The 14245-nt window shown below is 39.5% G+C and overlaps 1 protein-coding gene across 1 annotated transcript; it reads right to left on the reverse strand.

Annotated features, from left to right (window-relative positions):
* Nucleotides 1-1935: 1935 nt before the first annotated feature.
* LOC127431450 (protein shisa-2-like) lies at nucleotides 1936-11956 on the reverse strand. Its single transcript, XM_051681850.1, has 2 exons — nucleotides 10908-11956; nucleotides 1936-3895 (listed from the first exon to the last, which is right to left on the reverse strand). The coding sequence occupies exons 1-2, from the start codon at nucleotides 11209-11211 to the stop codon at nucleotides 3318-3320; spliced, it is 882 nt and encodes a 293-aa protein (XP_051537810.1). The 5' UTR covers nucleotides 11212-11956; the 3' UTR covers nucleotides 1936-3317.
* Nucleotides 11957-14245: the final 2289 nt, after the last annotated feature.

Raw genomic sequence — 14245 nt, forward strand, 5'->3', positions numbered from 1 at the left:
TTTAGGTGATTTACATTCTTCATGCATATCGCCCCCTACTGGGCTAGGAATGATGAGAGAATTTAGATTTTTGGGTGAACTATCACTAAGGGATGTGTGTGTGTGTGTGTGTGTGCGCGCGCGCACTCAGTGTGCTATTTTGGGATGTCCTCATTTGGAAAAATGATCCATGCATAAATTAAATCATGATTTTTAAAATTCTAATAATGAAAAAATCTGTTAGGTTTAGGGTGTGGGTTAGTGTTAGTTTATAGTTATCATAATTTTAAACTTTTAAGTGAAATCAAACAAAGAATAGCTTACTTATTGTTGACTCAGTATATTAAGCTGGGATATGAAAAAGAATTTTAACTGAAAATTAACACAACAAAGCTTTTATTCTAGCAATTTATGTTGTAGCACTTTCAAATTATATTTCTATAGTCTTGAATGTAACCACAACACGTTAGGCCTAAAAAAAAACAATTTGCATGCACAAATTGGATTCAGTGTCAATGTTTGCTGCACACTACATGTACACTACATCACTGAAAAAAAATTGGTTGCCTCGACGTGCATCAGTGACACCAACTGGCCCGACCAACGCAATGGGCAATGTGTTCATCGACATTTGTTTTGTTATAAGTCACATGTGATGAAAATTGGAGACCTCATACATGTTGCAATGTTTGTTATTTCTAAACAAATTCCACTACTACGTTAATGGTTTCCTTCATCGTGGCACGCTTTGACATCTCTGTGTGTGTTACATGAATTGGCAACACTTCGTCTTTCAACAGCATTACGAATCTGTCCATTTTTGATCATTGCAGTAATTGTATGTTGACAGCCGCTGTACATTGTTGTCATTCATTATTCTCTAGTTTATCAGTAACTCCCTTACTGAGACTAGCAATTCACAGTCCGTTCAATTACTTTTTGCCTCTCGTCTTTGGTTCCTCAGTTTCTACAGACGAATTCATTGAGACACGTCGAAAATTTGCTTATAAGCCCACACATATGTTGTAAAGGCGTTAAAAAACAAAAACAAAACAAACAAACAAAAAAAACAATTAGATTAGCCTCAGTGAACTAATTAAAGGCGCGGTCACATAAGTAATATGCGAAATATGTGAATTTAAAAATAATATTAATTAAAAATAAAATAAATCATTATACTATGGTGGCCCAGAGATGCACAACACAACCAAATTAGCACAGCAAATAAAACCAGAAATGACAACGGAAAAGCCACAGCACAGTGGAAACAAGTCACAACACAATGAAATTAAGTAGCATCACAACAAAATTAAGCCACAACAGAACAAAGTAAAAAAAAAAAAAATTAAACATTAAACATTGTATTTTAGTCGTGAAATATTTATATTTATTTTTGTTGTGCTTTAATTTTGTTGTGGCTTGTTTCCTTTGTGCTGTGGATTTTCCATTGTGTTGTGGCTTAATTTTGTTGTGTTGTGACTCAGTGTCGTTGTGGCTTATTTCTGCTGTGCTGTGGATTTCCGTTGTGTTGTGGTTTAATTTCTTTGTGTTGTGGCTTATTTTTGTGGTGTTTCCATCATAAATTTGCTATGCTAATTTGGTTGTGTTGTTCTGCACCCCTGGGCCACCTTAATAATTTATTGAAAATGTTGAAGCACTGCAAAATGTGCAGCTTCTCTTGCAATTATTTATTTATTTTTATTATTATCATTTTATACACAAGGCCCCTAGTCTCATTTTCATGGTGAGTGTTGAGAGACATAAAAGACGGAGCACTTAACCTGATCTAGAATCAGCCACTTCAAGTCCATGTAAAACAGGAGCACTCTGGTTTAATTTAGCCATGGCAGTGGTGCAAACAGGTCCAGCGTGTCTTCATTTGAAGCTGGGCTACATACCGCTTACAACAGCACTCAGCATCTTTTACAAACAACTCTGTGACACTTCATAGTCTCTAAAAATATTTATTATAATTAATATATATTTTACATATTTTCATATGTAAAAGAAACATGGCATCCTGCTCTTAGAGGGAGAGGCACATTCAACCTCAAATACACATTCAGTTTCACACACACACACACACACACACACACACGTACATGTATCATACTCAGAAACAGGTATGTAACGTACATGTCAAGTTGCCCACAGACACTGATATAGTTGAAACATACATGCTCCCTGTCAAGTCAGACTTTGTTACTCTGCCTATAATGGGGCATGGTGGAAGTCCAGAAGTCAGTCCTAGTGATTTCTATGCCATTGTGAGATCTAATGCTTGAGCTTTACAAATGGTTAGAGGAGTCTGGGACTTTTCCATCCCACTAAACTGCAGTTTTCTAAGTGTGCTGACAGAAACCCACTCCAAAATAAATGCCCTGGAACCCTTTGGTACTCCTTGAGTATACCTTATGGCTTATGCTTACAGAGGGAGATGAAAAATGGCCCACACATAGAGACGTTCACACACACATACACTTCTTTCACAAGGCAAACGTGTTTCAAATATAGCCTTTTATATTTGTATATTTTCTGCTGTGTTCCTTGGCATTGTGAGAAAATGAGTTTGGTTCTGCAAAACGGGCTCCCTGGCATGTGAGTGTGTGTATATGTTAAAGTTAAAGTGTAAGTGAGTGTGTGTGTGTGTGTGCTTGTGTTACTGCTAAGGCCAGTGGGCCAGAGGGTGGAGCGTTACAGTCTGTGTCCTGTGTTCACTTCATTAGATTTTAAGCATCCAACAGAGAGCCAGGACTGCTTTTCACATTACAGCACCTGTGATTCCCATTACACACAACATATACTCCACTGCACACACACACATATTCACATGTACTGCATCACACCTATACAGTTAAACACAGAACACATATGCAGGGTTATAAAACACAAAAATACATTGCATATGTACACATGTATGCTTCATTTACAACAGCACAAACATTTACAGGCTTACGTATTCAATGTGCGTCACCATTAGCACTTTTCAAGGCACATTACACAAATGTTTTGACAGCATTCAGTCATTTTTCAAGCATGTATTGACTGTGTCCTTTATATCACAGAAACAACGTTGGGTTTGAAAACGTACCAGCCTCAGAGTCTCATTTCGGTTGGAAGTACCGATGCAAGAGAGTGTTTTCCGAGGGTCACACATACTTTCAAAAACATGTAAACAGCTTGTTATACCAACAAGCAGGCAAGACACTCCATTGTCCCCCTGAAATGACCCATTATTGTGTGTTCCTCTTGTGACTTCAATTTCAACTGATTTCCAATGATTGCTCATCATGATTGCTAATATGGTCCAGCATTTCATATGACTCCCAATCCAACATTCACATGGTTACTGGAGGGTATTTCTGATCACCGGTCACACTGGCCATGCTGGCCACACTTGTAGGTGGGGGGAATGGAGAATGCAAGGGGCGGTAGCCCGTCTGAGCTGGGTCTAAGAAGGCAGGGGCTGGAGTAACAGCATGGGCAAAGCCAATATACTGAGGATGCAGGAATTGTCCTTGGTGAGGAAGAATCTGAGTGGCCTGCTGGCAGTTTAGAACAGAGAAGTTGGTGGGCATGTTGACATAGACACTGGCATCTGGAGGTAGGCAGCAAGAGGCCTGGGCACGTAAAAGTGGAGCAGGTGCAGGGCGGGGTGCTGTGGTAGGAGCCGAAGAGCTGGAGGAGGTGGCAGTGCTTGATTGGCGGGAAGAGGAGCCACGCGATGTGCCCGTACTGGCCATCATGGGAATCGTCTCCAAAACTCGGCCGCTGGAACCACCTTCTGACCCGCTACCTGATGCAAGTTCCTGTTTGGGGCGGAGACAGCGGCAACAGCAAACAGCAACCACAGAGCCCACCAACACAAATGCCACAAAGACCAAGCCGACGATCAGGAAGGGCACATAGATGGGTACTGAAGAGGAAAAGAAGAACAATGGTGACCAACTCGTACAAAAAATATGTTTTCGAAAGTTTCAAGTTTTCAACATTGAATAAGGAACTTCATTTTTTAATTTTCTGGAAAATTAAAGTCACCACTGCATTGCTAGGCCATTCTGAGTGTTTTCAAACACATTGCTATTATTGCTATGGTGTTCTGTGTGGTTGCTTACAGGCCCAAATCAAAACAGCCCACTCCCAAGCAGTGTTGAGTAAAGTTACTCAAAGAAATAATCCACAACAAATTACTAATTACTTCTTAAAGTCGAAATCAAATAACTGATTACTTCATCAAAAATTAATCACATGATTACTTTACTTTTAAGTTCCTTTCCAAAAACAAATTCAATATTTGAACAAATTTAAAATAATGTCTGTATTTCCTCCTTGATAACTGTTGCAGTTAATTTCTACATTAATAATACTATTTTAGAAATGTGTAACCCAAGGAATGTACTTGCAAGTAGTTACATAACATACAGTAATTTGAAGCCAGTAACTGTAATCTGATTACTAGAACTTAAAATGTAACTTTTAAACTAAACAGTAATTAGATTACAGTAACTAATTGCTGTTTTCGGCATTCCCTTTGTAGTGTCTGTTCAGGCTCTCTCACCCTCTTTAATTGAGGTGAATCAAATCATCTATAATAACCATGTAATCTGACTTTTGATTTTATTACAGGAGCAAAACATACTTCAGTTACTAGAATTTAAAATGTAAGTGTTACGCTACTTTTAGACTAAAGGCCAAAGTATACTTTGGTTGTCCGTGTTGCTGATCACTCCCCGCACGGGACTTTTTTCTAGGCAAATTTTGTCATCAAAACAGTCTGCATGCGGCCCAGATTTTCTCATAGGCGCATGCACCAGCCATTGACTGTACTAAAAGAGTATCAAAAAGCAGTTGTAGCGTTCATGCATTGAACACGTTCGTATTCACTCGCAGTCAAAAGAGTATACTTTGAAAGGCAACGTGGTCAACCTGCCGCAATCCGATCTGGAACGCAGAAAAATGAAGTATACCTGGGCCTCAAAGCCAAAGTATACTTCGGTCAGACATGACGCGTGACGCAAATCTCATCAGCAGAATGCTCGAGCACTGAATTGACTCGATTGTTCTAACCATGCGTCTTTGAATGAGCAGAATGCGCATGCACCTGGAATTATTTGCACTAATTAGTGGGTCCACAAGATGGCAACACTCACAGCTGAGCTGTTGCTGTCAAGAAGAAGTACTAGAAGATGTAATTGCAGCTAAACAACAGAGGATGAAGGTAAAAACAACAACAGTAGATATGTAAGTCATGAGCATATGTGTGAGGAGGTCAGGAGATACCTGCATTTGTATAACTTGAGTCTGAAGGATTATAAAGACATCTTTATGGGTCTAAACTCCTGAAGAGAAATAGTCTGGTGTCTCATTGCAGTTGTAGTTTATGTGCGCACAGTCATATGGACTATACTTTTGCTGTGTCTCGTTTGGAAGGCTGCATCCTCCGGAGGTCACATATGTCGGCCGCATACGTCATCGAGGCTGTCTTGTTTCAGAAAAGCGAGTAGGACAATCTGCTTGAAAATATGATGTTCAAATGCAAGGAATGTTAATTCCCAAGTTGAAGTACCTCAGTAGACGGGTGCAGAGTATATAATATATATAATTATATTAATATATAATTAAAATAAAGTATTATAGACTAAAAGTACACCTGTAAAATCTATTTTATTTTCTCTCTATATCAGTATAACTCTCCTACAATTTACCTCATACATTTCCTTCTAAAGGGACTTTGTTCCTCCAAGCACTCGCACTTGTTAAATTTCCATTTGTCCTACGAAGGCTGTCTCTACTGCAGGCTTCAAAGGACGTGTCCTATCTAGCGCACAGCCTTCGAAAAGAGACACTGCTTTTGACAGACACTGAACGTTCGACTGAACGTAGACACTGAACGTTCGACTGAACGCAGACACTGAGCGTTCGCCTAAAAATCGAAGTATACTTTGGGCTTTAAACAGTAATTAGATTACAGTAACTTCTGCAATTGGATTACACCCAACACTGCTCCCTATTCTCTATATTACGAAATATTCTGGTCCCTACATAATGCTTGGGTCCCTCTTTCAATATGAGTCTTTGGGATTTTTTCCCATTTTAGCCCACTAGGCATAAATCATAAGTCCAATATTATAGCACACCTCTCCTTAACAAGGTGCAAACATTGAGGTATTATTCATGTGCCTTTGAAAAGTAAGCAAGCACCACTAATTTAGTAATACAGACTTCACAATGTAAAGTATTTAGGTCATCCAGCTGTATTCAATGCCATTGATATTATAAAGTGTAATGTTACAGTGTGTGTACCAGGTGTCCCTAATGACTAAAATAGAGAACACTGCTGCCTGGTAACACATTTTTTTTTTTTTTTTTTTTTTTTTTTTTTTTGTGGTACAGCCCTTGAACAATGTTTTTTTTACCTCTCTTGAAAACAGTTTATATAACATTTATCCGTTTCAAATTCAAGTATGTATCAGAAGCAAATGTATTTCCAGTGCCTTAAGGAAGACTAGAGTATCGGTATTGTGACCCGAGCCTCAATGTAACTTTCACACCTTTAAAAATCACAATATGGAAGTGTGTAGCCCAAAGCATTGCTGAAACTTATTGGGGTATCAAAATGTATGTAATGAAAGAAGGGGTTTGTCCAACCACAATGCAAAGACTTGAGAGTGTTTAGTGAATCATTTAAGCATGTTTGAATCTTTCATTCAAAGAGTTCAAATTTTTTCACCATGCTCACAAATGGGTAACCTGTTGGCCCGTATGAGATGAGGGCAATGAGAGAGAAAAGAAAAGAGGGAAAGAATGAAAGATGAGATGTTGCACCAGAGACTTGTCCCCGGGGGGGGCAGGGCCCCTCATTAACACAGTTTTGATCTGATCTAATCTGCTGCAACCAGTTGTGACCTTTTTGCCCTTGCTGCAAGACTGTGTGCATGCTAGGAGTGCTCTTCTCGACAGACAGCTCAAAAAAGACATTAAAAGTGACCTTTATGGCTTAATTAGTCTTAGACATCTAACCACCAAGAGATGTTTTCAGCATTCCCTTTGTAGTGTCTGTTCAGGCTCTCTCATCGTCTTTAATTGAGCTGAATCAAATCATCTATAATAACCATGTAATCTGATTTTATTACGGGAGCAAAACAGTCTTCAGTTATGAAGTCATAACCAAAAACAGTTATTGTTAACATTTTATTATACTGTTTATTAAATCAAGGGCATTATTGCTGGGGATTGCTCCTGTGAAAATGATCTCTTTTATGCTTTAGTAGTTATTACAGTGGAATGTTTCAGTAAATGACCTGGCTTTTGGCAAGCTTTGGGTTAGCCTGCATGTTTTGGGGATCATTTGGCAGTTAAGAAACACCCTATTCACATTTGCGCACAAATGTGTGTGGAAAAACAATAGAGAATCTGTTATTCCACAGGTTATTTCCATCTATTTATTGTTCCTGAGTGATGTGACATTTTCCAGTTTGCGTAATTCAAAGTGTTATAAAGTATTAGTGGTAAAAGAAGGGACCTATAGAGCGCAACAGTCTGGTTCCGGAAGTAAAAATCCCATTCAGTTTTTCCATAGACTAATTGAATTCAACGATAACTTATAAGCCTTTAAAGACCTACAATGAGCTACGAGGTTGTTCATCGAGGATATATGCTTCCAATTAAGCCATCCTTCTGCATTATTTCAACTTCATTGTTTAAAAATCGTGTTAAACATAGTGGAATTCCTGGTGAAGAACTACACTAGCCATGATGCAGCAGAGTGGCATCAATCAGAGAACCGTGGCCAACAAAGCCCGCCAAACGAGCCCAGCAGCGAGCGCCTACTTCCATGATGCACTGTGAATGACGCAAACGAGTCGGTCTCCCTATACCCTCAATAAACATAGTTAATATATTTGTATATCCTGTATTTGAATATTTTGCAGTAAACTTAAACTATATTGTTTCAATACATATAATCAACAATCAATAGTTTTATATATTTCCATCGCTTTTTATTCAATGACATAATTCACAATGCTTCATGGTGTTGTAGTCCATGCCCTCATGAATGGCGGAAAGTACACAGTCTTGTACCTTTGTCTTTTTGTCCCATTTTCAAATACTTTTTTGCTTCAAATCAAAGTTTGTAATGTTGTGATTCACCAGGGAGCTGGTTGGTTTGGTTCATGGCTTACAACTCTTTTATGAAGGATTGTATGAAAAGCCTTTGGAAAAAAATAATGGGAAAAATGCAGACGTCTGAAAAAGTGGGCCAGCACTGTTGCGCTCTATAGGTGTCTAATGAGACGGACAACAGGACTCCCACCACAGGAGACTTTCAATAGTTGAAACATACAGAATGTATTTATCTTTCTGCATTTAGAAATCTCATCCAAACAACTTAATAACTCAAAAAGTAAAAGAAAGGACTAAACTGAAAAAACCTAGGTAACCTAAAAATGTGCTTCATGTGGTACTATCTCAAATATACAGTTTTTATTATGACTGAATCAAACTAGCTACATACTGTAGGTTTTTTTTGGGATTTTTTCCCCTTTTTCTCCCAATTTGGAATGGTCAATTCCCAATGTGCTTTTAAGTCCTTGTGGTCACGTAGTGATTCGCCTCAGTCCGGGTGGCAGAGGACGTATCCCAGTTGCCTCCGCATCTGAGATCGTCAACTCGTGCATCTTATCACGTGGCTTGTTGAGCGCATTGCCACGGAGACATAGTGCGTGTGGAGGCTTCAAACCATCCACCACGGCATCCATGCTCATCTCACCACGCGCCCCACCGAGAACGAACCACATTATAGCAATCACGAGGAGGTTACCCCATGTGACTCTACCCTCCCTAGCAACCGGGCCAATTTGGTTGCTTAGGAGACCTGGCTGGAGTCACTCAACACGCCCTGGGATTCGAACTAGCGAACTCCAGGGGTGGTAGCCAGCGTCTTTACCACTGACAAAAGTACTTTGTTAAGGGTTAAATCAAGTATAAATATAAAATATAGAACCCTATTACAAAACAATTGCATGTTGCCACTTTTTACAGAGTATCTGCATACTGTTAACTTAAAATGAAATGTTTGTTAAACTAATTTGTGTATTCAGTGAATCTAACACTGAAGTTCACTGCCAATACTAGATGACAGCAACTGTTGTCCTTGCAGGCCTCTCTCATGTCCTTAAAAGGGTTGGGTCCCCTTAAAATGAGATCACACCTGTTCCATTATTGCGTCCAAGTGGAGCCAAGTCTTCAACTGCCAGACAAGCTCTGTCAAACTCCATGCCCACATACCGTAGCAGACTGCAATTTCCTCTTGCTTTTCAGCTATGCATCATTAGAAGTGTCTAAAAAGTTTTCTTTTTCGCTTAGTTGCATTTCCTGTTAGGTATTAGGCTGATAGACTCAGAGTATTAACCCTTTGTTTAAAACACCTACTTTCCAAGTGTCGAAAGATTTGTAAGTAATATGTAATTGCTAATTTTTTGAAATATTCATCAAAAATAGAGTGCAGCCATGGTGCACTGATTAGCTGAGGGGAAAAAGTCACCTGTATAACTGCAACATCTGAATCTGAGTGCACACTTATTTTACAGGTCATCTGAGAGGAAAGTCAGGGACTCCAGTGACTACGAACTGAATTAAAAGTTTTGGAGCTTTCACTAAGGCAGCGGAATTTTATGAGGAGGTTATCATCACACTGCAGTAGGGATCCGTTCAAGTCTGAACTTGATCCTCGTGGGGAACCAAGTGAGTGATTGGACTCTGCACGCAGCAACCCTCACGTTAAAGGGATAGTTCACCCAAAAATGAAAATTCTCTCATCATTTACTCACCCTCATGCCATCCAAGATCTTTTTTCTGCAGAACACAAACAAAGATTTTAGAAGAATATCTCAGCTCTGTTGCTCCATACAATGCAAGTGAATGGTGATCAGAACTTTGAAGGTCCAAAATCACATAAAGGCAGCATAGCAGTAACACATAAGACTCCAGTGGTTTAATCCATATCTTCAGAAGCGATATGATAGGTGTGGGTGAGAAACAAATCAATAGTAAAGTCCTTTTTTACTATAAATCTCCACTTTCACTTTCACATTCTTCTTTTGTTTTGGGTGATTCACATTTTTCATGCATATCGTCACCTACTGGGCAGGGAGGAGAATTTATAGTAAAAAAAAAAAAAAAGGACTTAAATATTGATCTGTTCCTCAACCACACCTATCATATCTCTTCTGAAGACATGGATTTAACCACTGGAGTCGTATGGATTACTTTTATGCTGCCTTTATGTGCTTTTTGGACCTTCAAATTTCTGTCCACCATTCACATGCATTTTATGGACCTACAGGGCTGAGATATTGTCCTAAAAATCTTCGTTTGTGTTCAGCGGAAAGAAAGAAAGTCATACTTATCTGGGATAGCATGAAGGTGAGTAAAAAATGAGAACATTTTCATTTTGGGGCGAACTATCCCTTTAAGGACAAACAGCAGCTATTTATAACTGCGCTTAGTACAATTTACCATTTGTAAGCGAGTGGCCGGTTAGATACCAATTTAACTGCAGCTGTCAAAACCTGTAGAGCAATGACATTTAACCCATACGTTTGTTTCTTGGAGATAAACAGCCAAACAGCATTTGTGTAACCACTTTTGACACGTGAAACTCTAACCTAACTTCTCATTTACTTAGGCCTTTTAAGCACAAAACGCCTGAGGGACACAAAAACAGTCTAAGTGGGTCGATATACCTTACTCGCCCATGTCTGGACACACTGCTCCTCCAAAAGTTATTAGATTAAATCATTTATACTGGTCTGAGTACAATTTAAATTTCACAGTAATTGTATAATTCTCTAATTTGTTTCAGACCGAAGAAGTGCACTGGAGGACAGTTACTGAGTGTGACGACTAGACTTTAGCTCATGTATTACCTGCTCCAGAATTTTTGTTGTCCTTGTTCCCAGTGTTGGTGTCTTGTGTCTGCTTATCGTTATCACATGTTCCCTGGTCCAGACGAGCTTCTGTGCTGGAGCAGCAGTACCGGAGCTCGCATTTCCCGCAGCAGATGATGGCATCAGCGCTATCGTAGCGCTCCGGGCACTGAAAGCCCTCTCGCCAGGCACCCTGCGGGTCGAGCCAACCGTGGCAATACTCTCCACTCGCCTTCACGTAAATGACAGCCAATAGTGTCAATACCACCGTGACGGCCATCGGGAATCCTTTACACGCGCGCATCCTGTCACGAGCCACAAACACAAGCTGTGTCACTGAAATACTTGTCTTTTTGCCTTTGACCGGTTAAGTAAATTAAACTGATAAAAGGAGGAGAGGCGACAAAAAGGAACCCAACTAACAACTTTAGCAATGTCATTGGACAGCAAAATTCCGAGGTTAATTCAATAAATCCAGCAAGTACCAAGTATCCACTGTTTCCCGCAGTCACAAGACTCCCAGAAGCTTTGTCTCAGATTTAATGTCAGGACGACGCATATTAAAACTCACAAAGGTCATAAGTGATGCGTTTTGCTGCGAACAAATATTAAACTCCCATAATATCCCATATTCCCGTGAATATATATAAATATTTTTTTTTTTTTTACTTTGGTAACCTCCAGGACAAACTTTTGCATCAATCCCACTCTGCTACGGAAGAGAGGCTGTCCATGTCGCCAGAAAACACACTTCTCAAATGTCTTCCCCAGAGAAACCAGCACTAACTTCACTTGTAATCCATACGCGCGATCCCTGAATGTGTTCTCGCGAAATCTTTTCTTTTCCAACCACGCAATTAAGGAAGTTTTTCCTACTTAATCCAAATCATGCGACTCATAACCTTTTCAGCACATCATACATTGCTAGGAAAAGCACTGAACTGCGACTGCTTTCCAACGAGTGCATGCAATAAACTGTCAATATCTCAAGCAAGATCATGTGTCCATGGTGAGGGTTTGGCATTGATAGACTGAGAGAGATCTACCGACAACTCTCCTTCATCCAGGGGGGTTGCAACAGCCCACACGTCCAGCAGCGCTTGCGCAGTGCCGTGTTCCAGTGACTCTTACTGTACATCTTGGCCAGTTGGACAGTGCAAATAAGTGTCTTTGTATTTCGGAAGGGGGCCCCTCGGCGTTTCAGAAGCAGCTCCTGTGCGATGGGTGTTTAGCGGTGCCCGTGGGGATCTCCAAGCACAAAAGGCACGGAAACGGCGTATTGTAATGCGTTTAGCTCGCCGGTGGCTCACATCCATTAGAGCCCTCAGTTAGATCGCTTGTGTGAATGGGCAACTATCAACAGCATATCAACCTAGAACAGTGTTTCCCACCATTTTTTGTTTTTGTTTTTTGCCGTAAGTACCCCCAAAGCACCATTAGAAATGCTCAACCCCTCCGTCGACACAAAACCAATGATGTGTCCCAAAGACTAAATATCATTTAACATTATCAATAATATTGAGTATTATTAATCAATCAGTATTAGTTTGTTTGATCTATTGACATCTCTTTATCAATACCCATTAGGTGATTTTTGCTTTTTAAAAATGTACAAATTCCATCAATATATAGTATGTCTTGAAATTGCATATATTATTGCATACATACACTCACTTTATTAAGCACACCTGTACACCTACATATTAATGTGATTATCTAATCAGCCAATGGTGTGGAAGCAGTGCAGTGCATAAAATCATGCAGATATGGGTCACAAGCTTCAGTTAATGTTCACATCAACCATCAGTATGGGGAAAAAATATGATCTCAGTGATTTCGACCGTGGCATTATTTTTGGTGCCAGACAGGCTGGTTTGAGTATTTCTGTAACTGCTGATCTCCTGGGATTTTCATGCACAACAGTCTCTAGAGTTTACTCAGAATGGTGCCAAAAACAAAAAACATCCAGTGAGCGGTAGTTCTACGGATGGAAACACATTGTTGATGAGAGAGGTCAACGGAGAATGGCCAGACAGGTTTGAACTGACAGAAAGGCTACGGTAACTCAGATAACCGCTCTGTACAATTGTAGTGAGCAGAATAGCATCTCAGAATGCACAACATGTCAAACCCTGATGCGGATGGGCTACATCAGCAGAAGACCACGTCGGCAACTTTATTAGGACCATAGTGTTCCTAATAAAGTGTTCAGTGAGTGTATATTTTATTTTGTGCTGTCAGTCGATTAAAATATTTAATCGGGATTAATTACTTGATTTTTCATAGTTAATCAGTGTGACGACGAGGAGGGTGTGGCTGGGCCATGAGGGTGCATGGCCGGTGCTCCTCCTCATTACAATCACGATTAATTGCAGATTTCGAAAGTGCTGAAATTTGACTCTATATACTTCTTTTCCTGTCAAAATGCATATAGTTCCTTCTTAGAAAAGAAAACAATATGTAACAATAATGTTTTATTTACATTTTCCAAACAAAGCATTCCACAATATAAAGATAGAAATGCACTAAAATAGCACCAATTTAAGTAACATTAAACATTTCACAAAGTCTAAGTGTGAGGTTAACTAATTAAAATATCTAGTCCCTGTAGTTTGCATTTTCACACTGGACATTAAATCTCTTAAACCCTCATCATCCACAATATATATATTAATGACTGTACTTTGCTACAGCAATCGTGAAGACACATTTACATGGTTTGTGGCTTTGAACTCCACATGAAAAGCGCTTGTAGAGAATGTCTTGTTTTGCTTTTAGCACTAGCACTGTCTACGTAATGATGCTTCATCCGAATTGACTGGAAGGAGACACTGGGGAATGCTGATGCTTCAATTCCAGCAGGTCGTGTGAATGCGGCTTCACACAAGTCCCATCTGGGTTTGTTTTGAACAAAAAAGTATGGTTAAGAGGTCCTTTCTCCATCACTTGATTATTGACATGGAATAGATGTTGTTTGTGTGTTTGAGGTGTCTGTGTCAGTGTAATGAACTCAGACACATCTCAAAGGTTCCGCCTGATTCCAACCAGTGTTCAGCACTCAGACCAACAAAATGTTAGAATCGAATGTGAAAATTGCTAAATACGTTAATCGCGATTAAGACAAATGAACAAGTTAAACATTTTAAATTAATCGCATACGTTAACGCATTTATTTCAACAGCCCTAGTTTTATTACATGTTTATTGTTTAAATGCATAATTCGTTCTATTTACAAGTGTTTACATTGATATGCAGAACAAGAGCTAAAACAGTACTGTCTCTTTAAGACAACTGGCAGTTATTACTATGATTAGATATAAAGTTTCTTTTTTGTTGTT

The sequence above is a fragment of the Myxocyprinus asiaticus genome, chromosome 41 (genome assembly GCF_019703515.2).
Source record: "Myxocyprinus asiaticus isolate MX2 ecotype Aquarium Trade chromosome 41, UBuf_Myxa_2, whole genome shotgun sequence".
NCBI classification, from domain to species: domain Eukaryota; kingdom Metazoa; phylum Chordata; class Actinopteri; order Cypriniformes; family Catostomidae; genus Myxocyprinus; species Myxocyprinus asiaticus.

What these genes read in the sequence shown, in the direction of transcription:
- LOC127431450 (XM_051681850.1), bottom strand. Translation starts at nt 11,211, where the DNA reads ATGCGCGCGTGTAAAGGATTCCCGATGGCCGTCACGGTGGTATTGACA. An exon ending in CAACAAAAATTCTGGAGCAG is followed by an intron (nt 3,896 to 10,907) that starts GTAATACATGAG and finishes TTTCCTCTTCAG; the next exon opens with TACCCATCTATGTGCCCTTC.